The sequence below is a fragment of the Malaya genurostris genome, chromosome 3 (assembly GCF_030247185.1).
Source record: "Malaya genurostris strain Urasoe2022 chromosome 3, Malgen_1.1, whole genome shotgun sequence".
NCBI lineage: Eukaryota > Metazoa > Arthropoda > Insecta > Diptera > Culicidae > Malaya > Malaya genurostris.
In genome coordinates, this window is record NC_080572.1 from 110,149,210 (window position 1) to 110,162,096 (window position 12,887).

Consider the following 12,887-nt stretch of genomic DNA (forward strand, 5'->3'; position numbering starts at 1 on the left):
ATTGATTACTTCGTACCAAAACGGTCCAGACGAAATTCTCGGAATCCGCCGTGGCAAACTGTCGAATTAAGACATTTGAAAACTTCCAAAAGAGCTGCTCTGAAACAATACTTCAAACATGGTGGATATGTTCTGCGAAATCGTTATGTGAAGATAAATCAGATATACAAAAAACCGCGAAGCGTTGCCATGCACGTTATTTAAATAATATACAACGTACAATGAAATCTAACCCGAGAGCTTTCTGGAAGCATGTTAATGAGCAAAGGAAAGAATTCGGTTTGCCATCACAAATGCAATTCGGAGATCGTATTGGTTCGTCTACTCAAGAAATTTGCCAGCTGTTCTCGGAAAGGTTCGCAAGTGTTTTCTCTTGCGATTTTCTATCTCCGCAGGAAATAGCACGCGCCGCGAATAATGTTCCTGTATCCAATTATGCTTTGCACTCGATCAATATAGACGAGGAATCGATACAAACGGCAATCGTTGGTATGAAGGCTTCCACCTCTGCAGGCCCAGACGCCATACCAGCAGTCATCTTAAAGAAATGTTCAACCGGGTTAATTGCCCCCCTTTGCCGTTTATTTAATATGTCACTAGCTACGGGAGTATTCCCCAACTTATGGAAAGCTTCATTCATGTTTCCGGTCTACAAGAAAGGAGACAAAAGAGATATAAACAACTACCGTGGTATAACTTGTATAAGCGCTATCCCCAAGCTGTTCGAAAAAGTAATACTGACTCCAATTTTCAATCATTGCAAGCAGTATATCGATGATTCCCAACATGGGTTTATGCCTAAGCGCTCCACAACCACCAATCTATTATCCTTTACATCTTACGTGACCAACGCCATGTCAAATGGTTTTCAGACGGACGTAATCTATACCGATCTTTCCCTCGCCTTCGATAAAATTAACCATGACATCACAATAGCAAAACTGGATCGACTTGGTTTTGGTACAAACGTCCTTCGATGGATACAATCATATCTCAGGAATCGTCATCTTGTGGTTAAAATTGATGATTGTACTTCGGAAGAATTTGTTGCAACATCTGGAATTCCGCAGGGGAGCCATCTCGACCCTTTGATCTTCTTGCTTTACTTTAACGACGTTAATTTTTCTCTGGAAGGACCGCGCATATCTTTTGCAGATGACCTCAAGATCTACCGTGTTATTCGCACCTTAGAGGATGCGAAGTTTCTTCAGCGACAATTGGCAATCTTTTCGGATTGGTGCAAATTGAATCACATGACCGTTAATCCAGAAAAATGTTCGATCATAGCGTTTACGAGAAAAAAAGTGCCTTTGAAATTCGAATACTTTATTGAGCGATTCATGATTGGTAGATCGACGTGCATCAAGGACCTCGGCGTTTTTCTTGACGAGCAGTTAACATTCAGGCAACACACCAACTACATTGTGGCTAAAGCTTCTCGCTGCCTTGGATTCGTGATGAGAATGGCTAAGCATTTTACGGATGTTTACTGCTTGAAATCCCTATACTGTTCACTCGTTCGCTCTACTCTGGAATATTGTTCAGCTGTTTGGAACCCTCACTACCTCAATGGCGTTAATAGAATCGAGTCGATTCAACGTAGATTCGTTCGATTCGCTCTTCGCCGTTTACCTTGGACCAATCCTCATCAACTACCGAGCTATGAAAGTCGCGGATTGCTAATCGGTCTAGACACACTGCAAGTAAGACGGGAGCTATCGCGTGCTTTAATGATAGCAGACGCTTTGACTGATAGAATCGACTGCCCCACTTTGCTCCGTGAAATCAACATCAATGTTCGTCCTCGAGCTCTCCGCAATAACGCTTTTCTTCGACTTCCTTTACGCCGCACTAACTACGGGATAAACGGTGCGATTATCGGCTTACAGCGGTCATTCAATCGAGTGTCATCTGAGTTCGACTTCAATCTTTCACGGCATAAAACAAGGACCAAATTCTTACATAGTATTAGAATTAATCATTAGGACCACATCGTGTCTGTTGATTTTACAATAAATAAATAAATAAATAAATAAATAAATACAAAAGAAAAACGATTACCTAAATATTAAAAACAAATTTCAGTAGTAATTTTGACAATAATTATGTAGTGTAGTCCTACGTCAACAGTTCGAACAGCCCCATAGGGCTCGTGAAAATACTAGTGTCAAAAAAATCGAATGTAGAAAATAAACTATTTTCATTCTAGCTAAAGCGAGCAAAATATGTAGATTTCGAGTGTCTGCATGCTTAAAAAAATATCTTTTTTATTGTAACTTTACTATAGGCTAGTTTTTTTTCCCAAAAATCGAAAACAAAAATATCATTATTAAAATATTTATTATCCACAAATCTATTCTTCTCGCGTTTACATATCGATAAGCATTTCCATTTAAAATGTACAGATTTATTATCCTTCGGAATCTGTTGCGTTGCGGTTCTAGGAATTTACACTGATTCGGTCTGATTCAACTTCACTTTTGTTACCTCCCCGTGGACCGCACCATATTCCATAAAAAGTGGATGCTTGTTACTGCCAACCGTAAGCTTTATAAGCTGTATGGTATATGAAGTTTATTTTTACAAATTATCGGCTTAAATAAAATGTTATACTAGACTATTATGAATGACATTAGTGACTCACAAAACTAAAAGTACTTTCCAAAACGGGTCGATTGCATTTCTTCACAAGAATGTGTACTACTTCACCTAACCTAGTGAGCTTAGTTCGAAGAAAATGAAATAGACGCAACACAACATTGCGTGCTGATTTGAATTTTTTTTTCATTTAATTAAACTTAAGCGCATGATTATTTGTAATAGGGGAAATTGCCTTCAGTTTAGATTTAACACGGAAAACAATATGGCCGCAAACAATGTATCTGTGAACCCGTGAAAATCCTGGCAATCCCGAAGAAAATTGATAGCTATTTACAGATTGTTGCTTTAACTCTTCCTTTTATTGATCATATTATCGTTCCATGTTTAACAAAAATAAGAGATATCAATTTGCTGTTTCTTTAGCCTGCCATTATTAAAACGCATTCAACAATTACTCCTGTACTCAATCCTATCTATTTCTGATTGGTTCGAGAGTCCTAAATAATATATAGAGTAGCACTATTTACAGGGCGAAAGAGGTAAAACCTGCAACACATGTTAAAACTCTGCTTTATAAGTAACGCACGGTGTTCGGGCACAAACCCTTCAGAACTAAACATAGGTATCTCCATGTTGCTCACTGGCTTCAATTACTCTACTGTTGGTTTTACACTTTTTTAAATCTTATCATTCCTAACAAAAGGAAAATGCCATAAATTAAACCTTTTCTGTTTTTGTACAAATGTAGTGTTGTACATCTAATTCTGCTCTAAAACTATATCAAACTTTTCTTCGGACAAATCGCCATTTCAGTATTAAACCTGTGTCTGAGCGAAAACAAAATGTGCTCGAAATAAAACTCTTTGTCGTAATATAAACAATTGACACGTTTGACCGCAATAATGCTAGAAATATCTACTTCTAGGAATACCTACGAAATCAACTAGGAGACTAACGTTACAAGGTTTCATTCTTAATCAACGTGGGCAGTTCAGGCTGCCGCCCCGGGGTATATTCACCTGATCCACTAGGTGCGACAGGCGGCTGCTGGATCATTCTCTGCTGATAAATATGCTGATATTCACCACTTTCACTGACTACAATTGCATTGGCAGCCGCATAGTTGTGATGATTATCTCCTCTTAGAGCACCACCTCCCGAATTGATTATGGATGCATCCTTGTAATCTATTATCTCTCCCATAACTATCTGCTGTGAATGTTGCTGTTGTTGTTGCTGCTGCTGATGATGATGATGATGCTGATGCCGATGCTGCTGCTGCTGCTGCTGCTGTGGGTGATGATCCATATTTACAATAATACCGCTCTTATCTTCACTGTCTGCATTTGTATGTTGCTGCTGTTGTATGTGTTGCTGATGATGATGGTGCTGCTGATGATTGTTCCCGCTGGGCAGATGCGATTGCTGTGCTGGTGTATGGGATTGCTGGGTGGCCATAATGGCACCAGACGGATGATGAATGAGAAAACCTCCACCGGCACTAGTTACAGTAGGTGTAATGGTCATAGCCTGAGGTGTTTGACCAGTTACCGCCACTGATGCTGCCGATGGAACTGCGACCAGCGAGGTCACCGGGCCGACATTGCCAGAATTGGCCGCGGAGGCAGCTGCGGCGGCGGTTGTTGCAGCGGTGTTCAGCAAATTTCATCCCACCTCATTCTTCAGTATGAATACTTTCTTCATTTCCTCCGTACCATCCGGTTTGGTTATACGGAGCATAGCCTCTTCTCACTCGACATTTGACTGCCTCGACGAATCGTGAATGATCTCGTACTTGATGACCTGTGCAGTGTTGCTCTCGAGGACCTGGACCTGCAATGACAGCCGGAAATTTGTGATAAGTTGATGGTGATCGATGTTCGGTTCAAAAATTTTCATACACTAGAGGTTATTTCACACATTTTGATTCAACTGCAAAGCATAATCACTGGGATTTCTACTGGTATTTTTTCTTTAAATCCGTTCCTACCATTACAACCTCTTGTCGAACAATTGTTTGTTATTTTTGGCATGAATTATGGAGGGCTATAAAATTATTCGGTAACCAATTAAGCATGCATTTTGAACAGAATCCTATAAAACTATAAAAAACAGAACATATTGAATTGGCTTCACAACTGATAAATGGCAGCATAGAAATATATGGAGCCATAGAGAACAGAAATACAAACATTAAAATCTTTTTAAAAAATCGATAAGATAACTACCCAGCGTCTCTACAATCAATTTTGTTCAATGTAACTTCCTTACGATCATTATTTGGAAAGTTCATTTGAAAAACATCGTAAACGCAACAGAAGTGCAGTGAATAAATTTATTCGCATTGTTGAATAAAAAAATAGCAGCGACTATAGCGTTATTTTTCATATGTTTAACTCAATGTTTAGTTTTCTAATAATATTATTGTACCATTGTACCTGTTGCTAGATTTTTCTTGGCGAAAAAAAAGCTTTCCGTAGCTTTTTGATTCATAATGAGGATGACAGGATTACAGACAGATTTGTTTGCTTCGCTCTTGGCCGATTGCCGTGGACCTAATCTTATTAATCGGTCTCGACACATAGTCCATTATCACCGGTATCAATACACGGTGAAAACCAAGTGAAGTGATTGTAACCCTTATTATCGGTATCACTTCACGGTGAAAATCGAGTAAGTGAATTTAGGTCCTTATTACCTAAGTCGCTTCAGAGATAAAAGTAATTACTTGGATGAACGTGATGTCATTATGAACTTCACGTCACTAACATTTTGTTGAAAAAATGAGTTTTTTCCACTACAGTGATCACTTCACTATGCGTGATACTGGTAATAGGTAAAATGAAGTGAAGTGATATGTGAGTGAAGTGCGAGTGGAAGTGAGAACGGTAATAAGGGTAATAATAGCAGATATATATCTTTCATAATAGCAGATATATTCAACGGTATGATTGACTGTCCCGTTTTGCTCAACGAAGTTAACATTAATGTGCTACCCAGAGTTCTCAGAAACAGTGCTTTTCTTCGACTGCTCATACGACGCGCCAACAATGGCGCAAACGGTTCTGTTATTGGTTTATTTATTTAAGTATAATCAACAGATAACATATGGTCCTAATGATAATTTCTAGAAATATAAAAAAAATTCAAGTATTCTACTGCGTGATAGATTGAAGTCAAATTCTAATGATACACGAATGATCTCTGCAAACCAATAATATCATTGTTCGGACCGTAGTTAGTTCGTCGTAAAAGAAATCGAAGAAATGAACTCTTGCGAAGAGCACGGAATCGGACATTAATATTAAATTCCTTCCTGATTCCAGCACAAATCGGTCTCGTTCGCGCTCTCAGCCAGTTCCATAAAACATCTTATTGTATTATCAGAATGTCAGAATTAATAGTGAAATTAATTCACTTCAATTATTTGGCTCGATGTACACGATGTACCGTAACGATAGGGATCCAGTAAATGCTGGAAAGAACGCGGCGGTGGTGTGCTTTCGCACTCGACATCGCTCAATCTGTATTTACTGTTTGGGAACTATAACCAATCAGGTCTAGTTTGGATGGAAACTTATTCCGGTTTTGCTATCCCTGATCCATCTGAATCAACCTGTCGCTACTGAACATGGTGCAAAATAACACTGTTACTAACATGTGCAACCGTACGCTAGACCTGCTTTTCATGAACGAGGAAATTCCAAGGAATTGCATAACTGCTGAAGCATTTGAGTCTTTAGTAGCCGTTGACGTAAATCATCTTCCGTCACTTTGACTTTTCCTCGGCTTGTGCGGTTTGACGATGTGTCTGAAAATACGTTGTTCAACTTTTCGAAGACTGACTTTTCCGGACTCAATAATGCACTGTGTGTTATCGACTGGAATTCTCTACTGGATAATGCTGCTGACGTGGATACAGCTCTAGACAAATTTTCCTGTGTTTTGCGTGACCTTTTCTTAGTACATGTTCCCGTACCTCGCCCTCGTCCAAAGCCACCTTAGGGCAAAAGAAACCTACGTGAGCTTAAAAGGTTACGAGCAGCTGCACTTCGGCACTATTCCAATCGACGAAATCCAATAACAGGGAGGGATTTCGCTCAAGCTAGTAAAAAATATCGGTCGTACAACCGCTATATCTACTCTAAGCACGTACAAAAAACTCAATCCTAACTGAAAAGAAATCCTAAGAAATTTTGGTCTCTTGTTAATGGAAAACGCAAAGAAAACGGACTTCCTTCCACCATGTTCCTTGAAAATGAAACATCCAACACTCTAAGAGGCACTCAACCAATCAATGTCGCAGTCTCTGTTTCCTGCATGCTGAAAAAAATCGTATATGTTCCCCATTTTCAAAAAAGAAGACAAACAAAATATTGCAAATTGCCGAGGTATAACTTCTCCTCTGTGCTGGATCAAAGCTGTTGGAGGTTTTAGTGGGGAACGTTTTATTCCGTGAAACAAAAACATATATCTCTAATGATCAGCATGGTTTTTGTACAGGCAGATCTACAATCACTAACTTGACACAATTTTGTTCCCTGGAGCGTCTAGGTGCATCGTCTAATTTCTCTCAGTGGCTTAAATCCCGTAGGCCGAGTTGTATCAGTGAAGCTAGGAAACGTCGAGTCACACAACCTCATTAACGAATCAGGTGTTCCTCAAGGAAGCAATCTCGGACCATTGCTGTTTTCATTATTTTTAATGACATTTGTTTTGTCATTCCACCAGGATATCAGACTCGTTGTGCTATCGACAGCTGATTGCATGGAACTTCAGCAGCACCTAAACATTTTTTGTGAATGGTGCAATCTCAACCTCTTAACTCCAAATGCTCTGTGATTTCTTTCACGCGTAAGAAAAGCCCGATAGTCTGGAACTACACTAGTTCTGGGGAAACACTTGAAAGAGTAACTGTTTTCAAAGATCTGGGTGTGCTTCTTGATTCTCATCTCTCCTTCAGACATCACTTACTCGCATATAATTGCTCAGGCAAATAGAAAGAGTTTACTGATCCATACTGCTTGCGAGCGTTATATTACGCGTTAGTACGGTCTACCCTTGAAGCCTCAGTGCATATTTGGTGTCCTTACGCCAATGTTTGGATCAATAGAATTGAAGCAGTACAATCACGATTCCCACGATTTGCTCTTAGATCTCTGCCATGGCGTATTCCGTCAGAGCTTCCACCATACATTGAGCGTTGTCGTTTGTTCGACATGGACACACTAGACAAACGACGAAATATACTCAGAGCTGTATTTATAGCGAATTTGCTGAATGGACAAACTGATACTCGTGAGATTCTCTCACAAATATGTATTAATGTTCCTCTAAGAACGCTAAGAGAGCGAAGAATTTCTTGCGACTCGACTTACGAAGAACGGAGTATGGTCACCGAACCGAACCGATAAGGGCAATGTGGAATGTTTTCAATAGTGTGTACGACATTTTTGACTTTTGTCTATCTAGTGTTGTTTTCAAGAATAGGCTTAAAAGAGACTCAGATAGATTATAAGTAGAACTTAATTATTTTTTAGCACTGGATAATGTTTGTACCTTTATTCGTTAGGCTAATGTTTTTGAATTGTAATTATCTACACAAATATGTAAAATGTTAAAAAGATGGTGGGTTTTTACGCGCATTTGATGAATTTCAAATGGGCTTTTCCCACTCCACCAAAAACTCCATTGAGATCAATCCAGGTCAGATGGAAAGAAATAGATAAATAAATAAAAGAAAATTTCGTGGAACAAAGCAGGGCAGTTAATCTTAGCTTTCAAAACATCTGCTATTAATACAGTACGTGCAGCATGGTAGTTGGTGAGAATTGTTCCACGGTAAACACCGAAGAGAGAAGCGAATGAATCTACGTTGTGTCGATTCGATTCTATGAACACCGTTTAGGTAGTGAGGATTCCAAACGACAGAACAGTACTCCCGGGTTGAACGAACAAGTGCAGTACAGAGATATTAGGTAGTATACGTCTGTAAAATGTTTAGCCTCATTACAAATCCTAGGTTGCGAGAAGCTTTAGAAACAATATAGCTGATGTTTCGCTTAAAAGTCAGATGCTCATCGAGAAGAACACCAAGGTCTTTAAACACATGTCGTCCTGAATATCGGGGATCCAGAAAGTATTTGAAATGAAATGGCTCTTTTTTCTTCGAGAGCGTACTAGTGGAGCATTTGTTAGAATTCAATTTCATACGGTTAATTTTTCACCACTCGGCGAAGCTCAACAACTGTCGTTGTAGAAACCCTACTTCTTTTGGGCTTCGAATGTAATAGTAGGTCTTAACGTCATCAGCAAACGATTGACGAGGACCATCTAAAGTAAAGTCGATATCGTTGAAGAACAGTAAAAAGATTAAAGGCCCGCGATGGCTACCCTGCGGAATCCCGGACGAAGCGATGAACTCATTGGAAACAGAGATCGTTCAACCGTGTTTCATCTGGGTATGATTTTAATGTGTCACGAAGCAGAATACGTACAAATTTTATGAATATTATTAGGAATTATCATTAAACATAAACATAACCAAAGTAACGGAAAATGTTGATGACTTTTCCGAACGTGAGATAGTAAGAGTGGCATCAACAAAACACGATAGAAGAGATAGTGCAGATGTTTAGGAATAACTCTTCTCTGCGCCGCGGTTAAAATTTGCCAGAGAAAAAGCAAACTCATGACAATACATACGGTAACATAAATTAGGTCCTTCAAAAGACAGGAAAGCCAGAAAGGAAGAAAATAACATTGAACTGGCTCTCCCAATCTCCCAATGCAAACCCTATCAAATTAGGCCACTATGAAGAGTAAATATGCACCCTGTTTGCAGCAGTTTGAAGCAGCTATTTGGGGAACTTGGAAGATATTGGGATTTTCCCGTCAAAATCATGCCACTGGTGACTACACGGTTTATGAATTGATTGCGTCAAAGCTCCTTCAATGCATTCCCATTGTCAGTCGTTTGTTTTATAATGTCTCATTTTTAAATGATCGCTTTCAAAACAACTGAAGAGAGGCGAAGCATTTTCGTCTTTCACTTCAACAAAAGAGATTATCAATGCCAACATCACTTGTTGCTCTACGACAAGACGAAACTAAAATATCGTCTGTAAGTGAATTCAGTCGAATTTCAATCCTCATTCTTTCTTCAATATAATGAAGATCAGAGCTCTTTGGACTGGACATGGATCTCGTTGTAAGCGAAGCTGATAGTTACCTTTATTTTTCGTCTATTTTGAGTAATTTTCATTACATTCAAAATACTAATGCATTCTTTCTTGTGGAACAAACTGTACTGGTGTATGATGAAGACAAAATGATGAATAAAAGTGACGGAATCAAGCGGATATTTTTTATGTTTTTTTAGTTCAGTCCAGCTCATATCAAAAGAATCAGTCAGAAAATGTATTGTCCAAAGGAGAGTAAACCATTTTTTAAACAAAGATTTTTTCATTGACGAGTGAACAAAATATTTGAATTGTAACGAAGTGAAAAGATAAAATTTGTTTGAATCGGAATAAAAATGTTTATCAACTTCGCTATTTTGCGTCTGTTAACTCAAGTAATTCTTTTGCATATTGCCCCAATCATTTCTACTACAAAATTTCATTCCGATGATAATTGCATAACCATCATAAAAACCTCGCGAAAAACTAATTCTACTAAAACTCATACGCATGTACTGATGCCAACACAAATGAAAAAGACATTCCACCCTTTGTTTTTAGTAAAGAAGCTTAAAGTGACTTTACATATTGTACCTGCACAGGCTGGTTAGCGATAACCAGGTTGCGCATCGCGTGCTGCTGGTTGTTCTGGGCCTGGTTTTGCTGTTGCTGTTGGGCTTGCTGCTGAGCCTGTTGCTGCTGTAGTTGATGTTGCTGAACAACTTGCTGCTGTTGGGCCGCCTGCTGCTGTTGTGCTTGCTGTTGCGCTGCCTGTTGTTGCTGTTGTGCCAATGCTTCTTGATTAGTTTGTTGAATCTTGAAGAAAAAAAAACGATTTCTTTTTGTACCGGAAGGCAGGGAGGAAAGATTTTTCATGATGCTTACCACAACCAGCTGCTGTTGGGGCTGGTTCTGTTGTGCTTGCGCTTGGTTCTGGCCACCACGCTGATTCTGCTCCAGATGCTGACGCTGGTGAAGCATGAGATGGTTCTTCTGGAAAAATGCTTTACCACATTCGCACACGTGTGTCCGCACGGTACAGCCACCATTCGGATGACGACGGTTATGCAATAACAGCCCGTGTTTAGCGGCGAATCCTTTGCCGCAGTGTCCGCAGTAGTGAGACTTCGGTTTTGCCTGTGCCACCACAACCGTTTGGGGATGTTGTACCTGCTGCTGGACCTGGGCTTGCTGTTGGACAACCTGCACCTGCTGCTGATGATTGGCATGGGATTGAACTTGCTGTTGCTGCTGGTGTTGCTGAACCTGTATCTGCTGGTGAGGGGGGCTCTGCGGCTGCAGCGTTTGCTGTACCACCTGACCGGAGGATGTGATAATTTGTACTGGAACGGGAGACGATTGCATTACAGGATTTGTGGTAACAACGGTAGTTCCACCTCCTATTAGTGAATATTCTAATGGTTATTAGAATGTTTTTTGCGGGTTGTTCAGTGAGGATTTTTTTTGTGGTAGTGGTGTTAGGTGCGTGGGTAACGTAAGAAGCGATTCAGGAAGCACAAACAATTAGGTTTGATTTGTTTGTTTGGATAGTGCAACATGAAAATTGAGAAAAAGAAACAAAAAATCATGAGAATGATTGTTCCATATAATTCGATATAAAATGTTATTACGTCTGATTACTTAACTAACTACAAATAATAAATTGAGCCTAAGCGTAGCGATATAAGTAAAATGAGATTTGGAGCCCCTATTGTTTCGTTCATTATTACTACCACGCGCCATTGGCCAAAAAGTAAATAACTAACATAAATAACATGATTCGGGTTTCGATGTTTTCGTTATTGGATGTCATTGAAGTAATGATAACACTATACTAAAAAGCAACTACATATTTACAAAATCATGAATGGTACTCTCAAAACATTCCAATACCTTGATTGACAGGAAACAGATGACCGGGAATAGCAGCTGTAAGGGCGCACAAATCTGTCATTAAACTCTTATCTCCAGTGTGTAGCCGTAAATGCAGGGCGAGCGCTTCGCGGCTATTGAATGCACTGCCGCATTCACGACAAGCGTACTGAGGGCGCGGAGACGTTTCCGGTGAGCTCTGACCGGTAGCAATGGTGGTTATAATGTTGCCAGTGTTAACATCCTGCACTGTCTGTTGGCCCTGGTGGTGCTGAATTTGTTGTACTTCGATGTGCTGTTGCTGTTGTTGTTGATGCTGTTGCTGTTGTTGAGCTTGCGCTTGCGCAGCCGCCTGTTGTTGGGCATGCTGTTGTGCCTGAGCCTGAGCTTGGGCCTGTGCTTGCGCCTGGGCCTGTGCCTGTGCTTGCTGTTGAGCGTTGCTTGTAACAACCGTATTGGTGGTTATGATTGTGGTGTTCGACGAGTTCGGGTTGACTCCACCATGGGTTAGACGGTTGTGAGCGTTCAGTTCGGATTTGGTGCGGAACCCTTCGCCACATGCAATGCACGGGAATGGTTGATCGCCAGTGTGAATTCTGTAAGGAAAATTGAAGACGGGTTTCATTATTGAACTTCATTACCTATTTCAGTACTGGGTCCCGCAATCACATTACAAACCAGCAATTCTTACCTCATGTGCGCAGCGAGTGTTCTTTTCTGCAGGAACTCCTTTCCGCACAGTGTACACGAGTGCGGGATACGTCCGTGCAGTTTTCCATGATTCACCAGTTGGAATTTGCGAGGGAATGTGGCCCCACAGTCGGGACACACGAACGGATTTACCGAGCCGTGAAAACGTGAGTGCATTACCAAATGCTCCTTTTGGGCGAAACTTTCACCGCAATCTTCACATACGTAGGGTCGCTCACCGGCGTGGAACTTGCTGTGCGTCACCAGATGACGTTTCAGTGGGAAGGATCTACCACATTCCTGGCACACAAATGGACGCTCGCGACTGTGCACACGCGAATGTGTCAGCAGGTGATGTTTCAACGTGAAGCTCTTCTTGCACTCCTGACACTGATAAGGACGATCCGTCGAGTGTAGCAACAGATGGGTATTCAAGCAATGCTTGTGAGCAAAATCCTTGCCGCAGTGGACGCACACGTGGGGTCGTTCGCCTGGAAAACAGCAAATTCGTTAAATATGCAATGAGCAGCAGAACAAAAGTTG

The 12,887-nt window shown here is 40.5% G+C and overlaps 2 protein-coding genes across 8 annotated transcripts in view; both read right to left on the bottom strand.

The window, feature by feature from the left end:
• Positions 1-2,321: 2,321 nt before the first annotated feature.
• The window catches only part of LOC131439671 (zinc finger protein 569), a 67,117-nt gene continuing 56,551 nt past the window's right edge, over positions 2,322-12,887 (bottom strand). For 5 of the 7 annotated variants that reach the window (XM_058610970.1, XM_058610972.1, XM_058610975.1 and 2 more), the window contains exons 8-12: positions 12,346-12,835; positions 11,676-12,250; positions 10,668-11,197; positions 10,368-10,598; positions 2,322-4,434 (exon numbers count right to left, since the gene is read on the bottom strand). In XM_058610970.1, coding sequence (XP_058466953.1) covers positions 4,351-4,434; positions 10,368-10,598; positions 10,668-11,197; positions 11,676-12,250; positions 12,346-12,835 — 1,910 coding nt within the window. In that variant the 3' untranslated portion in view covers positions 2,322-4,350. The remainder of the gene's footprint in view (positions 4,435-10,367; positions 10,599-10,667; positions 11,198-11,675; positions 12,251-12,345; positions 12,836-12,887) is intronic. The other 2 variants (XM_058610977.1, XM_058610974.1) reach the window with 2 other exon arrangements.
• Positions 3,559-4,341, bottom strand: LOC131433926 (mastermind-like domain-containing protein 1). Its single transcript, XM_058600545.1, has 3 exons — positions 4,317-4,341; positions 3,916-4,229; positions 3,559-3,840 (listed from the first exon to the last, which is right to left on the bottom strand). The coding sequence occupies exons 1-3, from the start codon at positions 4,339-4,341 to the stop codon at positions 3,559-3,561; spliced, it is 621 nt and encodes a 206-aa protein (XP_058456528.1).

Bases quoted from the DNA above. Each gene is read 5' to 3' on its own strand.
- LOC131433926 (XM_058600545.1), bottom strand. From the start codon at position 4,341: ATGCTCCGTATAACCAAACCGGATG. The intron at 4,230-4,316 runs GTACGGAGGAAA...CCGCCGCCGCAG, and splicing joins CCGTATAACCAAACCGGATG to CTGCCTCCGCGGCCAATTCT. The intron at 3,841-3,915 runs GTAAATATGGAT...CATCATCAGCAG, and splicing joins AAGATAAGAGCGGTATTATT to CAGCAACAACAACAGCAACA.